This window comes from Aquarana catesbeiana, linkage group LG05 (genome assembly GCF_042186555.1).
Source record: "Aquarana catesbeiana isolate 2022-GZ linkage group LG05, ASM4218655v1, whole genome shotgun sequence".
Taxonomy (NCBI): Eukaryota; Metazoa; Chordata; class Amphibia; order Anura; family Ranidae; genus Aquarana; species Aquarana catesbeiana.
The window spans coordinates 37,605,655-37,622,224 of record NC_133328.1 but is presented as its reverse complement, the minus strand read 5'-3'; the positions used below and the strand labels follow the sequence as shown (position 1 = coordinate 37,622,224).

The window sequence follows — 16,570 nt, the reverse complement described above, 5'->3', positions numbered from 1 at the left end:
TTAAAGAAGAAGAGAATTGTGCGCTGCATTTGGAGATTTCATAATTTGCCACGTCACGAATGTTAATTCTCCATTACGAACGCTAGTTTACAAGACCGACCGCTTCTGGCTCATCCTTGCTTCCGAGCATGCGTGTTTGTACTTAGGACTCTTGTCCGACTGACTTGTGTACACATGATTGGAAAATCCAACAACAGACAATTGTCCGCGGAAAATTTGAAAACCTGCTATCCAACATTTGTTGCCGGAAAGCCCCACAACAATTGTCCGATGGAGCGTACACACGGTCGAATTTTCCACCAACAGCCTGATATCACACATTTCCCGTTGGAAAATCCGATTGTGTGTACACGGCTTTACAGTTCTTGCACTGCCAATAGCCTGACCTCCATGTTGGACACCCGCTGTCTCCGGAGTGTGCATAACACCATCATATAACATAGCTCTGTAGATAAGAAATACACATTATTCATACATAAGTCTGAACAATTATAATATATTCCCATGTAAAATGAATTTCCATCATAATGACACAATACAAGAAAAGAGGCTGATAATCTTACCTCTCCGTTAAAGAAACAGAAGATTGTGGCGACAAGTAATCCCTTTAAAGAAAGACAAAAATGATGTGTTAATCACTAAAAAAGCTTAAAGAGGTTCACCGTTTAAACATGAAACTGTATCTTAATCAATAAGAATTACATGGCTTACATGGCTTCCCCGTGGCATCAGAGGGGGGCGGGGCCACCCTGGTACGTAAACGGGTGGCCCCGCCCCCTCTGATGCCACGGGGAACCCATTGGGAAGTCCCTGTGCGTCAAAGGGGGGCGGGGTCACCCGGGTACGTCACCATGTGGCCCCGCCCTTAGTTATAATAGAACTGTCATCGGCGCTGAAGCGCCATACAGCGGGTGCCTCCCATGGAGGCGGATGTTTTTTAATTTATTTTTCGGTCCATCGGCGGAGCGATAGAAGAAGACGAATGGACTTCGTTACCATTTCACACAGGGGGGAGGGCCGGGATCTGGGGGTCCCCTTGTTAAAGGGGGCTTCCAGATTCCGATAAGCCCCCCGCCCGCAGACCCCCACAACCACAGGGCAAGGGTTGTGGGGATGAGGCCCTATTCCCCATCAACATGGGGACCAGGTGCTTTGGTGGGCTACACCATAGCACCCTCCCAATGTTGAGGGCATGTGGCCTGGTACAGTTCAGGAGGGGGGGGGCGCTCTCTCGTCTCCCCCTCTTTTCCTGCAGCCTGCCAGGTTGCGTGCTCAGATAAGGGTTTGGTATGGATCTTTTTTTTTTTTTTTTTTAAATTTGCGCATGGCTCCCCTTAATATCCATACCAAAAGGGCCTGGTATGGAATTTGGGGGGACCCCCACACAATTTTTTTTTAAATTTTGGTTCGGGGTTTCCCTTAATATTCATACCAGACCCAAAGGGCCTGGTAATGGACTGGGGGGATCCCATGCTGTTTTTTTTAATGACTTTTATCTGTGGGACCCGACAATTCATTAAAGCCGCAATCAGTTTTAAATGACTTTTTTTCCTTTAGAAATGTCATTTTGTGCAGGGACTGTTCTAAACACGGGAAAAATGCGCCACTTTACGGGCATACTATAGACACCCCCCCCAGGTGCGAATTTTTTTTTTTAACACTAAAAGAGTTTTTTATTTAAAAGTATTAAAGTTGACAATGACACAGTATATGGACATTACATTATAAATAAGGTCACAATAGATCAGTGGTGTAGTGGGTAGCACTCTCGCCTAGCAGTAAGAAGGGTCGCTGGTTCGAATCCCGACCACGACACTACCTGCCTGGAGTTTGCATGTTCTCCCTGTGTCTGCGTGGGTTTCCTCCGGGTACTCCGGTTTCCTCCCACACTCCAAAGACATGCTGGTAGGTTAATTGGATCCTGTCTAAATTGGCCCTAGTATGTATGAATGTGAGTTAGGGACCTTAGATTGTAAGCTCCTTGAGGGTGTAGGGACTGATGTGAATGTATAATGTATATGTAAAAGCGCTGCGTAAATTGACGGCGCTATATAAGTACCTGAGATAAATAAAAAGGACAGGGGAAGGACAAGAGGTATTTATTAAGCAGGCATATCCAGATATAAGCAAAAGATACCACAGGAGCCATTAATATTACTCAGGGTAACCATGGGCCCTAGGGGGCATGACCATGTGCATTAATGCACTGAGACCAGACCTTATCAAACTTTTTGGGGCAGTTTCTACTCTCATACGTTAACTTATACAATGGTAGGACAGAGTTAATAGTGGCAATCCACATATGATGAGTGGGAGGGTTGGGTAGCTTCCACTTAAGAAGAATCTCTCGTCTGGCATAGTAGAGAGCAAAAAAACAAAAACAGTTTTTCATGTCTTGAGGCCTCAACATTTTCCATACTGCCAAGCAATGCCAGGGCCAGATCTGGTCGAAGAGACCAATCCCCGAAGGATGCCAGGGTCTCCATCACTCCCTCCCAATAAAGGCTCAGTTTCGGGCAGGACCACCCAGGTGCGAAATTTAAAGGAATATTTCACTTTTATTGTTTCACTTTAAGCATTATTAAAATCACTGCTCCCGAAAAAACGGCCATTTTTAAAACTTTTTTTGCATTGATACATGTCCCCTGGGGCAGGACCCAGGTCCCCAAACTCTTTATATGACAATAACTTGCATATTAACCCTTAAAATGAGCACTTTTGATTTCTCATGTTCGTGTCCCACGTTATGATTCTGCCACAAAGCATTATACAGTTATTTACAAATGAAATAAAGTGTTTTTTTTTAATGTGAAATGTGTAAATATATGTTAAATATGTAATGATTAACTCTCTAGCACTACACACCAAACTGAGCATGTGCAGAGTGACTCCAAAGGCTCTGTTTTATCAGGAGATGGTTTGGGGACAGTGAAAGAAGGGGAGGATCAGAGAAGACAAGATCAAACAGCCTTTTTACACAATGCAGAGGATTAACCCCTTAGGTTCCACAGTGAGTAGAACAAGCATGCTTTACTGCATATACAGACTGATTTTACTGTTGTGGGTTTAGTAACACTTTAACTGACTTCATCTGCAGATTAAAGTTGATCCCTTTGATCTGCAGATGAATGAACAGAATGATACAAAAGTAACAATGTGTATATCTTTCTGTGGCCTCTGAGCAAGGGTTATTTTTACATTTTTTGAATCAGAAAAGGGCTGGCGACTTGGATAATCTTGAATAAAAGTCCTTTATTGGGTTACATGGGTACATGGGTACAGGCTAAGCTGACGCGTTTCGGCTAAGAAGCCTTCATCAAAGCATTGCTTTTACATTTTTTGACAGCTGAAAGCTGCCAGCCTTTGTCTAATCAGAGCCGTATTCCTGTGTACTGGGAGGTGGAGAAGGGCAGTAGGTTTGGACGTGCTACTCTTGTCCTGTGTACAACGATGAACTATTTTGGGGAGGTAAAAGCACGTCCAAAGTCTGAAACTAATTAAGCAACACTAGACTTTGCTGGAACAAACACAATTATATTTTCCAATAAGGAGTGACCCCCCTTTCTCTGTGACAGTGGAAGGAGCGGCAATGGGAGCTGTAGAAAGTTTCAACAGCTGGGAGGTCTTTTTCTAAGTCACTGTCAGTTTCCACCAAATGGGCCTGATGACAGTGGGGTTGATTTACTAAAACTGGAGAGTGCAAGATCTGGTGCAGCTGTGCATAGTAGCCAATCAGCTTATAACTTCAGCTTGTTCAGTTAAGCTTTGACATAAAAAACCTGGAAGTTGATTGGCTTCTATGCAGAGCTACACCAGATTTTGCAGTCACCTTGAAGATTAACCTAAAACCCACAGCTGAAGTCCACTTTAAAAAGTGAATCAGTATGGAGAATAGGTTATTATCAAGTGCTATCAAATTGATGTTGACTCCTGGCAACCACATGGATAATGTTTCTCTAGAATGATCTTCTATTGGGTTCTTCAGTAAGGATGAGCTTATTGACCTAGTATGGCCATACAGTACTTGGTCATTGACATTGTCCAAATATGGCCGTATTATTATTATACAGAATTTATATAGCGCCAACAGTTTGTGCAGCCCTTTACAACTTGAGGGTAGACAGTACAGTGACAATATAATTCAATACAGGAGGAATCAGAGGGCCCTGCTCATAGAGCTTACAATCTAGAATGGAGGGCCAAGTGATACAAAGGGTAATAACTGTGGGGAGTGAGCTGATAGAGAAAATAAACATACAGTTGTGTGGGTAGGATAGGCTTCTCTGAAGAGGAGGGTTTTCAGGGATCATCTAAAAGCTAACAGAGTAGGAGATAATCAGACAGATTGGGGTAGGGAGTTCCATAGGATGGGAGAGGCTCTGGAAAAGTCCTGGAGGTGATGACGAGGGAGCTAGAGAGCTGGAGGTCTTCAGAGGAATGAGGAGAACGATTAGGTTGGTATTTTGAGACTAGGCTAGTGATGTAGCTGGAAGCAGAGTTGTGGATGGCTTTGTAAGTTGTTGTCAGTATTTTGAATTCAATTTGTTGGGTGAGCGGAAGCCATATTAGGTCAATGGTGTCACCAGCATCCCTATCCCTTTGTTATATGTGGCACTGTGGCTGTGAGGTGGGAAATCCCATGGCTGCAGCTGACTGGGTAAGCAACCTGCTATCATGCAACAGTTCCCATTAGTTCAGACCGAGTTTGGCCTGAACCTTAAATCAACCTCTAGTCTTTGCAATGGCATGTTCCAAACTTTACAGGCATTTTTGTCTTTTCCGGTAAGTAGGTTCTTCTCAAATGTCAAAAACCCGTCAGCTTCAGCCTAGTTGTCAAGGCTTCTAATGAAAGGCTGGGCTTGCTGTGCTGATTTTTTGATTTCCTTGCTGTCCATGAGATTCTTAGAATCCTTTGCCAATAACAAATTTCAAAGACATAAATACAGTTTGTGTTCTGCTTTTTCATTGTCTAACTTTCACATCCGCAGAGTGTGACAGAAAATGCCACAGCATGTGCAGTTCTGATCTTTGTAGGCACATCAGTACTTTGAAAGATCATTTTTAAATCATTCATCCTTGCTCTTCCAAGTACCAGTCTATGTAGCATATCTTGACTGCTGGATCCTTTGATGTTAATAATTGATCCAAGGAAGCAGATGCTGTCTATTACTTCTATGTCTTCAGCGTCAACTCTGACATTAGCTGTCCTTCTTTTTGTTATAACCTTAGTTTTCCTGATATTTTGTTGAAGTTCTTTTTTGCTCTTTCTTTGTCCATTTTTCATCAGCGTGGGTAGAGGTGTTAAACATTTCTAAAAATATACCTGTCCATATTTCAACACAGATAATTGCTGTCCATTTTGTCAAGTAGGTCTTGCAGTGTTCTTGTTCTTGTACACCTGATGCACTAGGGAGTTTATGTTAGCGAAGACTTCAAACAAAGACTCTGATGACATTGATGCCCACAACAATAAGCTGCCACGGGACACATGGTATAATGTTGGACCCAGAAATGGAGCACTGAATGACTTGCTCAACATAGGTAAAATATTATATGACTTTCAATACAGATAAATGCTATTAGTGAAGAACTTGGGTTTGTCCAAACCTAGAAGGCAGCTGTCATTCTCGGGCAAATAAGCTGTGGCCAGGGTTTTCCCCACCTGCATGTACTCAAAGGATCAGGGATGCTTGTGACATCAATAACCTAATATGGCCATGTTAGGTGATGTCTTAAGTATCCCCAACCTTTTGTGTACATGCAGCTGTGTGGTGGAGAATTCCATGCCCACAGTTCAATAGCATGGTAGCCTAATAGCTGAGACTAATCCAGGCTTGTCCCTAATAACAATCCTAAATGCCTTGTTAATGCTTTTTAAAGGGGACCTAAAATAAAAATGCAATGATTAGGATAGAACAGATGTTCCCAGTCAACTTTCCATCAACACTACCATAACATTCTCTGCAATTGACCAAATCACACTTGAAATTGGGGTAATAGCAATAGAGGCCTTCTATTGCAAAAATACAAAATGTATTTCTTTTACACAATACAACTATAAAGCAGATTAAGGTTGCAGGTCTTCAAAGGCACTAGGAACAATCACAATCTCTCACAATGTCTCTGTGGAACCAGTTCCATATATTAGGCCCCCAGCAGCAATATTGTGGAACCAACTCCATATATTAGGCCCCCAGCAGCAATATTGGGCACCTCAGGGATAGTCTAAAAAAAACTAACCGTTAAAATAACCAGATTCATAATCACTACCAGTTGAGCACAATGAAATAGAGGACACCATGCTGAAATAGGTGCCTGATTATTTTACAATACAACACTAATTTGACAGCCTTCAAAGACCCCTAACCGCTCACCAGCTGCTTAGACTTCCATAAAATCAATAAACATGTGAGCATCTTTCACTGTGTGCTGATCACCAATTGATGTTACAATGCTCCTGCCCTTAGACCAGTGGTTCTTAACTCCAGTCCTCAGGACCCACCAACAGGCCAGATTTTAAATATTACCTTGGGGGAGATGTAGACTAGAATACTGCAATCACTGAGCAGCAAATTATATCACCTGTGATGTATTTCAGTTAACTTGCAAACCTGGCCTGTTAGTGGGTCCTGAGGACAGGAGTTGAGAACCACTGCCTTAGACTATCTCTGAACCCCCTCCTAACCAACCTACCCCCATCCAATCAGGTAAGTGACCTCCAAATCATCTGTAACTAAAAGATTTAACTTCTCATAATCCCTGACTTTCCCTATCCCTGACCTGACCTGTCTGGTGTGTTTCTTGGCCTTCATGATGTTGTTTGTTCACTAAGGTTCTCTAACAAACCTCTGAGGGCTTCCCAGAACATCTGTATTTATACTGAGATGAAATTACACACAGGTGGACTCTATTTACTAACTAGGTGACTTCTGAAGGCAATTGGCTCCACTAGATTTTAATTAGGGGTATCAGAGTAAAGGGGGCTAAATACAAATGCACTCCACACTTTTCACATATTTATTTGTAAAAAAAATGGAAACCATTTATCATTTTCCTTCCACTTTTTTTCCACAATTATGTGCCACTTTGTGTTGGTCTATCATATTAAATCCCAATAAAATACATTTAAGTTTTTTGGTTGTAACATGACAAAATGTGGAAAATTTCAAGGGGTATGAATACTTTTTTCAAGGCACTGTATATACTGTAATTTGATTAAAACAAACAAAAAAAGAAGGAAAAGACAAGTGTCCAGTACCTGATAATGCATCAATATGTGCATGATATAATCATAAATTTCCCCCGCCAGTCGGTTCTCTGGCCGCCATGGAAATATAACAAACTGGATCCCTAATAATGGCACCAGAATTAACGTGGCTCGTACTGCTTTCATGTACATGTTGGACTCCGCCCGATGGGTGTCTCGTAACTTTGTCACAAGCACTAGTACAATGTTCAGAAGGAAAAACAAGTTAACCTGAAAAAAAGAAAGAGAGAAAATAAGTGTGCTGTCAATCATTAGTAACGTTTGTAAATGGATTATACGTCATATTAGTACTTCTGACATGTGTATTCTGTAATATATGCCACAAATAAAGTGTAACTAAAGGCAAGAGCTTTGTTTTTCATTTTGGGAAGGGATGGTTAAAACCCCTGTGAGATTTTTTTTTTGCCATCTGTGTCCCATAGGGGAACTGTTCCATAGGTGAAACAGGAAGTGAGAGGAAATCCCTGCAAAGTGGGGGAATCCCAGTGTGTCACCAGGTCACCAGAACAGGTGTCCCCATTGGAAGATTTCTCCTTTTTTTATTTTTCTTGTGTCAACCAAAAATGTGTGATTTTCTTTTATTTTCACTTTTGATGATAACGGTAAACAGGAAATATAGAGAGGGTGAATCTCCCCAATAGAGACACAGACAGTAAAAAAAACAGACAGGTGTTCTAATCCCTCTTCATTGTATCCAAAACTAAAAAACAAAAAACACTTTGACTTTAATTATACTTTAAATCCTAAAACTACCATTTTTTTTTTATTTTGGACAGAGTGGCAAAAGCAGGTACCTCTGTCAGGATTTTACTGTAGTCTGTGGCCCAATTAAAAAAAAATCACTTAACTTCCTATTAGGGTGGTGGGGGGAAGTAACCAGAAATCTCTCCAGTGGAGAAGTCAACAAAGCACTTCATTTTGAGGATAATGCCCCGTACACACGATCGGAAATTCGGCCAGCAAAAGACAGATGAAAGCTTTTGGTCGGAAAATGCGACCGCGTGTATGCTCCATCGGACTTTTGCTGGTGGAATTCCCGCCAGCAAAAGATTAAGAGCAGGTTCCCAATTTTTCGGTCGGAAAAAGTTCCTATCCGAAAATGCGATCGTCTGTACAAATTTCAATGTGCAAAATTCCTACGCATGCTCGGAAACAATTTAACGCATGCTCGGAAGCACTGAACGTCATTTTCTCAGCTCGTCGTAGTGTTGTACGTCACCGCGTTCTTGACGGTCGAAAGTTCAGAGAACTTTTGTGTGACCGTGTGTATGCAAGACAAGCTTGAGCGGAATTCCGTCGGCAAAACCATCCAAGTTTTTTCCGACGGAAAATCCGCTCGTGTGTAGACTGCATTAGGGTTTTTCATTTCTTGTCCAGCTGTCACAGGGACAGATAAAGTAAAGTCTCCCTAACAGGGTCATCGACAGTGATAAAAACTTGACAGTTGAGTTGACAGTGTAAAATCATTCTAAGGTCCTTGCAGTTGCCAAGGGAATACTTTTATGCCTGGTGGGAAAGAGCTTTAACTTCTGCATTTTGAAAGACTTTTTTACAGTAAGAGCTGTGAAAATGTGGAATAGATTTCTACGGGAGCTAGCTCTTGCTAGCTCAGTAGACTGCTTCAAAGAAGAACTGGATGCATTTAAATCATAAGCTGTAGTTATAATAATTATTAGCAGAAGTTTCCTGAGCCCTGAAAGTTGTTTCAGAGGTTCCTTCATGTTAAAAAAGTTAATGCGGAACCAAACCCATTAATTTAATGGTTTCACAAAAATAGTTACATTCCTGGCATGCCAGGAATGCTAACTGTCACATTTGCTTGTGCTTTCAACCAAACTGTCCAAGTCATCAAATGGCTGGAGTCATAACTGATCACCATCGCAGTTGTAGATCAAAGCAGCTTCCTTTGCTGAAAAGGATTGGAGGGTTTAGTTCCGCTTTAAATACTGGGCCAGCTTTCAGCGCTGTCACACTTTGAAATTGCATGGTCATGCAACATTGTACATATGCACAACATTTTTTTGAGACATATAGAGTTTTCTTTTGGTAGTATTAAATTACGACTGGATTTTTTATTTTTTGCTAAACAAATGAAAAAAGACCAAAAATTTTCTGTTATAAAATGTTTTGTGCACTGATGAGGCTGTACTGATGAGCACTAATAGGCTACACTGATAAGCACTGATGAGGTGGCACTAATGGGCGCTGATTAGGCGGCACTGATGGGCACTGATGAGAAGGTACTGATGAGGCGGCACTGATGGGCACTTATATGCGGCACTGATGGGCACTGATAGGTGGCACTGATGGGCAACACTAATGGGCACTGATAGGCAGCACTGATGAGGAGGCACTGGTAGGTGCCACTGGTAGGCAGCATTGAGTGGCACTGATTGGCACTGATGGGGCTGCACTGATAATCAATGCACTGATGATCAGTGCTCTGATTATCTGTGTAAATGTCCCCTGTCACACCTGCCGTGTGACAGGGGACGTCTCTTTTCTCCTCAAAGGAAAGGAATGCTGATAACCAACAAGTTTGTTTACATGTGACCAGCTGTGATTGGACACATCTGATCACATGGTAAAGGGGTGCTGTGATTGGCCCTTTACTGTGATCACAAAGCATGCCAGATGCGTGCCCCGAGGGGTGAACAGCGGGTGTGATTCTGAGAGGATGTAAAATTAATAAAAAGGTTGTGCTTAAATGTAAATGTCTGTACTATGCTGCTTCTAGGCAACCCGGCAAACATCACTAGTAGAAAAGCTCGCATAGTTGCAAAGAAAAATTTTATTTTAATACCAAGCAAAAAAAAAAATGTTGCTTTCATAATTGCCCATAAATAATTAACAACTTCATCAAAACAGGAATTACATTTTAAAGTGGACAGCACAGTGGCTAAGTGTTTCGTACTTCTGCCTTGAAGCACTGGGATCCTTGGACTTTGAATCCCAGCCAGGCCACTATATGCACAGAGTTTGCATGTTCTCTTTGAGCTTGCGTGGCTTTCCCTTTGTACTCTGGTTTTCACCCACCTTCCAAAGACATGTTGGTAGGTTACCTGGCTAACTGTCTATGGCTGCATGCACACCTGCATTTTTGAGTGTTTGTTTGAGCATTTTTAAAGCGTTTAAAAAAAAATAAAATTGAAAAAAATGTCATCTGTTTCATCATTTGTTGCTATGTTTTTCAGCTTTTTCATCCATTTTTTTATTGTATATTTATTTATTTACTTTGTTTGTAAAGGGTTAAAGGTTATGGTTAGGAGTTAATTTATTTATTTTATTTACAATTAAATATTTATTTAATAATAATTATTTATTTATTTTGTTAGGAGATAGGATTAGGGTTAGTGTTTAATAATAGTGTTAGGGGTTAGGGTTAGGGTTAGAGGTTAGTATTCGGGTTAGGGGTTAATATTAGGGGTTGGAGTTAGGGTTACTTAGATTTATTTATTTGAATGTATTTTTATTATTATTTATTTATGATAAAGATGATTTATGCATTTTATTTATTTATTTATTATTATTTATTTGTATTTAATTATTGCATTTGAGCAGAAAAACGTTCAAAAACGTAAGACGTAACGTAAGACAAAACACAATAAAATGCTCAAAAACACTCAAAAATGTGCAAAACAATTAGATCTGGCCAATGTTAAAATTGAAGATCTAGAAAATCATTCTGGACGTTAAAATTTTAGAGTATGGGGATTACCCGAATCGGTGGTGGATTTGGAAGATGCGATACATATGATGCAGGATTTGATCCCCAATATTTCACCTCACCATCTTGAAATCGACAGAGTGAATCCGTGAACATACCACATTACAACAGGAAGCAGAACTGCAGAGTATCACTCGTGAACAAAAAAATAATACTCATTTGGATTGACGACATAAAATTGATGCAGTGCGTGCTATCCTAAATCTTAGCCTTACTACCAAAGCGGAGACGAATCTACAATGGTCTAGACACCGATTCTATTCCACTGGAGACAAACCATCCACATTGTTGGCAAAAAAACTCAGTCATGATTTAACCCAGCTATGCCAAAGTTACGTCTGAAAAATGGTAATTTAACCCAAAAACCGCATCTTATAGTCCAAGAATTCTTGACTTTTATTCTAAACTTAGTGCTTCTCTGGATTCATTTTCCACCATTCATGCTGATAAATTCTTTCAGGATCTCTCACTCCCAAGGGTAACGAAAGATCATATAGAATTGATGGAAAGTGATTTTACGGATCACGAAATTAGGACAGCAATTGAAAACTTAAACCCATCAAAAGCAGGTCCCGATGGCTTTCTGGTCACTATTATAGAAAATATTCTGATTTATTTGTACCACACTTATGCCGCGTACACACGAGCGGACTTTACGGCAGACTTTGCCCCGCGGAGTTTTCGACGTACTTTACGACGGACTTTCTGAATGAACGGACTTGCCTACACACAATCCACCAAAGTCCGTCAAATTCGTACGTGATGACATACGACCGGACTAAAACAAGGAAGTTCATAGCCAGTAGCCAATAGCTGCCCTAACGTGGCTTTTTGTCCGTCGAACCAGCATACAGACGAGCGGACTTTTCGACCGGACTCGATTTCGACGGATTCATTTAAAACATGTTTCAAATCTAAGTCCGTCCAACTTTTGAGAAAACAAAGTCCGCTGGAGCCCACACACGATCGAATTGTCCGACCCAATCCCGTCCGCCGGGCAAAGTCTGCCGTAAAGTTCGCTCGTGTGTATGCGGCATTATGTTCATTTTTCAATAATTTGAAAAGGGCCTCTCCCTTGCCAACCCATGAAAATGCGGCTTTTATCCACGTAATCCCTATATCGGGAAAGGACCATAGCAACTGTGCAAGTTATCGCCCAATTTCGCTTATTAATGTAGACCTTAAGATATTGACAAAAGTGTTAGCAATAGGGTTGAACTCATTTTTATCTCATTATATCCATCCGGACCAAGTTGGGTTTGTTCCTACTAGACAAGCTCCCAATCAAACCCGGAGACTGATAAATATAATTTTGGCGCTATACTCTGATTGGGACAATTATGGTATGCGAAAGAAAATGCTATTTTCATTGGACCTTCATAAGGCCTTTGATTCTGTGTCCTGGGACTACTTATTTTACTTATTTTATGTATTAAAAGGCTATGGGTTTGGTCACAATTTCTTGACTATACTACGGACCTTATACAGTACACCCACAGCCAAACTTATTGTGAAGGGTTTAGTTCACAAATTATAAATATTTACAGAGGTACGCAACAAGGATGCCCCTTTCTTTTATATTGTTCTTCTTGGCTTTGGAATCCTTGGCAATAAAACTCAGAAATCACCCTGATATTAAAGGCATATATTGTGGTGACAGAGAACATAAATGTGCCCTTTTGCTCCTCTCCTCCCCGATAACAACGCTACCCAATCTATACCAAACATTGCAATACTTTACCGACATTTACGGTCTTAAAAATTAATCGCTCTAAATCAGAGGCCTTAAACATCACCCTTAATGCAGATACTGTCCAAACGATACAAAACTCATTCCCCTTTAAATGGCAAAAGGAAACTCTTGCATATCTGGGAATTTTTCTTACTCCTTCCCTTCATACCTTGTATAGAACCAATTATTCCACATTATATAAAAAACTGTCACTAGAGCTTCAACGCTGGGCAGGATCTTCACCATCGTGGTTCGGTAGACTATACACAATCAAAATAAACATCTTACCAAGATTATTATATCTGTTCAGAACATTATCTATTTCGATCCATATGCCTTATCTCAAATTGCTTCAACTAAAAATATCAAACTTTATCTGGGTGAATAAAAGACCCCAGGTGAATACACACACTTTACATGCACCAAGATTACAAGGGGGTCTGGGGCTAACGGTTCACAAACACCACGACCCTCGTGGATGAAAATTGAAACATCTCTATATCCATCAAATTCAATTAGCCATTTATTGTGGTTACAAAACAAAAATAGGCCACCTATAATGTGTCCTACACTTTCTTTTTCTTTCCGTTTATGGGACAGACTAAGTAAAGCTCATAAATTTACTTCTCCCCATGTTCCTTTGGCTCCCTTAACCGGCAACTCTACATTTGCCCCGGGTTTCATACCCCTGTTTTTTTTTCTTGGTGGATGAATAAAGGTTTATTACGAATTGCTGATTTTTATGACCATAGGGGTGTTTTAACAATACAAACACTCCAAGAGAAATTTAAACTTCCTGATTCTGAAATGCAACATTATTCCCAGATTTTGCATTAAATACAGACTTTACAACATTCATTTGACCTGATTTCTTCCACCTCAATGGAATGCTTATGTAGATATTTTGATAAACATACTGGTCACATTTCAAAAATGTATTCTGTTTTGATTTCTAATTCAGAAAAATTATTTTATATGAATAAATGGGAACAAGACCTAGATGAAACAATTGTAAATGATGAATGGTTCAAATTGGCACAATACATTTCTAAATCCTATATTAATACTTCCCCGATAGAAACTAATAATGTGAACCATCTCCATAGAGAATAAATTATTTTTTCTTCTCCAGCATTTTGGAGCTTTGAGCTACAAAATGCTGAAGTGTGAATGGGGCCCAAACTGGCCCTTGCTTGTGTATGTATTGAGATAGGATTGAGATTGTAAACTCATTGAGGCCAGGGACTGTTGTGAATGCACAGTATGTACATTGTAAAAGTGCTGTGTAAATTGACAGTGCTATATACAGTAAATGTCTGAAATAAATCCAGTAATAGCTTTGATTAATGGATACAGAGTTGGATACTGAAATGCTTACCTTACATAAAAACATGCTGCTTCTGATGATCTCCAGAGCTGGTCACTTATTCATATGATTCCTGCTATAGAGCAGGATGAGAACTCTCTGTAGAGGTCATGTGACCAAATCCCTTGCTCTTCACTCTTATGGCCAGCACTAAAATGGGCCTGGAGCAGCAAAGCCATATAACCACATAGGACCATGTGTTAATAAATGATTAAAGAGCCCCTATCACTTCTGCCTTACGCCTTTACTTAAAAAAAAATGTGTCAACTTCTCTCCCTACCTTCTGCGTTGCTGAAATTGACACTTCCCAGAGGTGTCCTTTACAACCAGCTGCTCATGCTGTGCAATGCCAGTATGTTATCCCGGTGTCTCCCATGCCAAACTCATCTTCCCATTGAGCACAGGCTAGTCAGCAATTGATGCAGGAGGTCTACTGGGCACCTCTCAAATTAGACACAATATGGCTTCACCCATCTCCATTTTTACAAAATTTTGCGACATAATGAATAGATCACTATGTCTAGAAACAACCATTACTACTATGTGCTAATGGAATTTTACCTTTAACTTATAATGTTTCCTGGGTCAATATATTCTGGATTTCTATAGTCCAATAGATAGCCTGCAATCTTCTTCTGTTGGACAATAAAAATCTTGCATAGATCCTTCCTTGGATTTTTGCTAGTTATTATCCATCAGTGAGATAGGCCAGAAGCAAAAAAAAAAAAAAATAGGACTGCATGACTAGGGGGACAGGGGAAACAAGGAAGGATAGGGTTAAACTAACAATAGCAAGGAGGGTGGTCACATACCTTTTATTGCCCAGTTTGTAGAGAGTAGGTGGGGCTACAGGGGGTATACAGGGTAGCGATTCGTAAGGCGGCAAAGAACTTGGAGCAACGGCATGAAGGAATCTTCCCGCCCTCCTGCCCTGCATTGAATCAGTTCTACCAAGGGCCTTGGCAGTTGGGGTCTTTGAAGGCGTTAACATTTTCGGAACAGTTCATAGTAGGGACCCATCTAAGGTATGGCATCCCCTGTTGGATTCCAGGTAATGGTGGAATAACTGGGAAATTGTAGCAAGGGGGTATCTGCAGAGAAGTGGGTTCCTCTCCGAGCTAGTGTTGTGCGGCTGGGGATTATTAAGTAGTAACACAGATACACAACCTGATGTTGGTTCTTTGATGCCTCACAAGATCAGCAACCTTTATGTTATGGTTACTTGATTATGACTATTGTTTCTGTTTTAAGGAATGTTATCTTTAATTATTTTTTAATAAATGGCCAATATGGACACATTTTTCTCCATAGCGGTGTCGTTTGTCATTTGTTAAAAAACGTTGGGGGTATATGTGGTGACAAATTTACTACGGGCTGTGGAACTCTGTGGTACCCTAGTCATGTTACCATGCCATTGTCAGGAAAACTGTATTTTTTTCGTTCCTGGCTATTGCCATGGCATCACAAGAATCCAAACCAACACAGAAGTAGTTCTAGAGATAGAACACTGTGTGTCAGTAGAATTAAACAATTAAGGGTCCTATAGGGTTATGTGGAAGGCGAGGCCAACCCCTTTGTTTGGTAACAGAAAACAAAAAATAGGGTAGGTATTTGTTAAAAAAATTGTTTTTTTTTTGTCTGTTTTTCTGTTGGAGAGATTTTTACTTGCTTTCAGCCCTGGCAGAAAGTAAAGAAAATATTCCCAACAGAAAACAGATAGAATGAGAACCTGGAATGAAGTGTGAAGGATTCCTGGTTTGCAAAATATCACCTGTATGGTGTATGGATGACACAAACTTTAGAAGCTTTTTGCAAGTATTCCATCTTTTTCTTCTTCTTACATAAAGATTATGTAAGATTTTATTTTCTATGCATGAGCTGTAATTTATGCTCTCCTGGAGTTCCATCTTCCAGAACCAAAAAGGATTCTCAGCGCATATGCTAATAATCAGCATATTGGCACCACACATCACCTCCTGGCCGCTTCCCCAACTCCTGCAAGACATTTTCATCAGTCTGTAAAGAGGAATCTTTGAAGTCCAGTGAGAAAATTGCTTTGTGTTTCAGACATCTAATAATTCATGTTCAAAAACCTGTCTTCTGCTTTTCATTTGGAGTTCATCGTAAGTCCAAATTTTCCTACAACATGGGTATTTTATGGGTTTTTTTTTTTTTTTTTGGTTGATGTATCGAAGATGGCCAGAAATCACTGAATAAACAACACTAAAGGAAATAAAAGAAAATGGCCGCCCACACACATTACATTTTCCTCTTACAATATGACCATATTTACTGATAAACCTCATAAAGAAAAGTTCTGAAGAAATATGCAGACCTTGTTCTGTAAAAACTATACTAAAAAACTAGGAGATATTGGACTTTACTGGGACCAAGAGAAGGACGGCCACGTTTAGTTAAGGTAAAACAACAGTAAAAAACATTAACAAAACCATGTATTCATGTTAACAAGGACAATTA

At 40.2% G+C, this 16,570-nt stretch overlaps 1 protein-coding gene across 1 annotated transcript in view; it reads right to left on the bottom strand.

Moving 5' to 3' along the window:
• Positions 1-16,570, bottom strand: part of CALCR (calcitonin receptor) — a 459,172-nt gene that overhangs the window by 21,263 nt on the left and 421,339 nt on the right. The window contains exons 11-12 of the mRNA XM_073629603.1: positions 7,259-7,477; positions 564-605 (exon numbers count right to left, since the gene is read on the bottom strand). Of these exons, the coding sequence (XP_073485704.1) occupies positions 564-605; positions 7,259-7,477 (261 nt within the window). The remainder of the gene's footprint in view (positions 1-563; positions 606-7,258; positions 7,478-16,570) is intronic.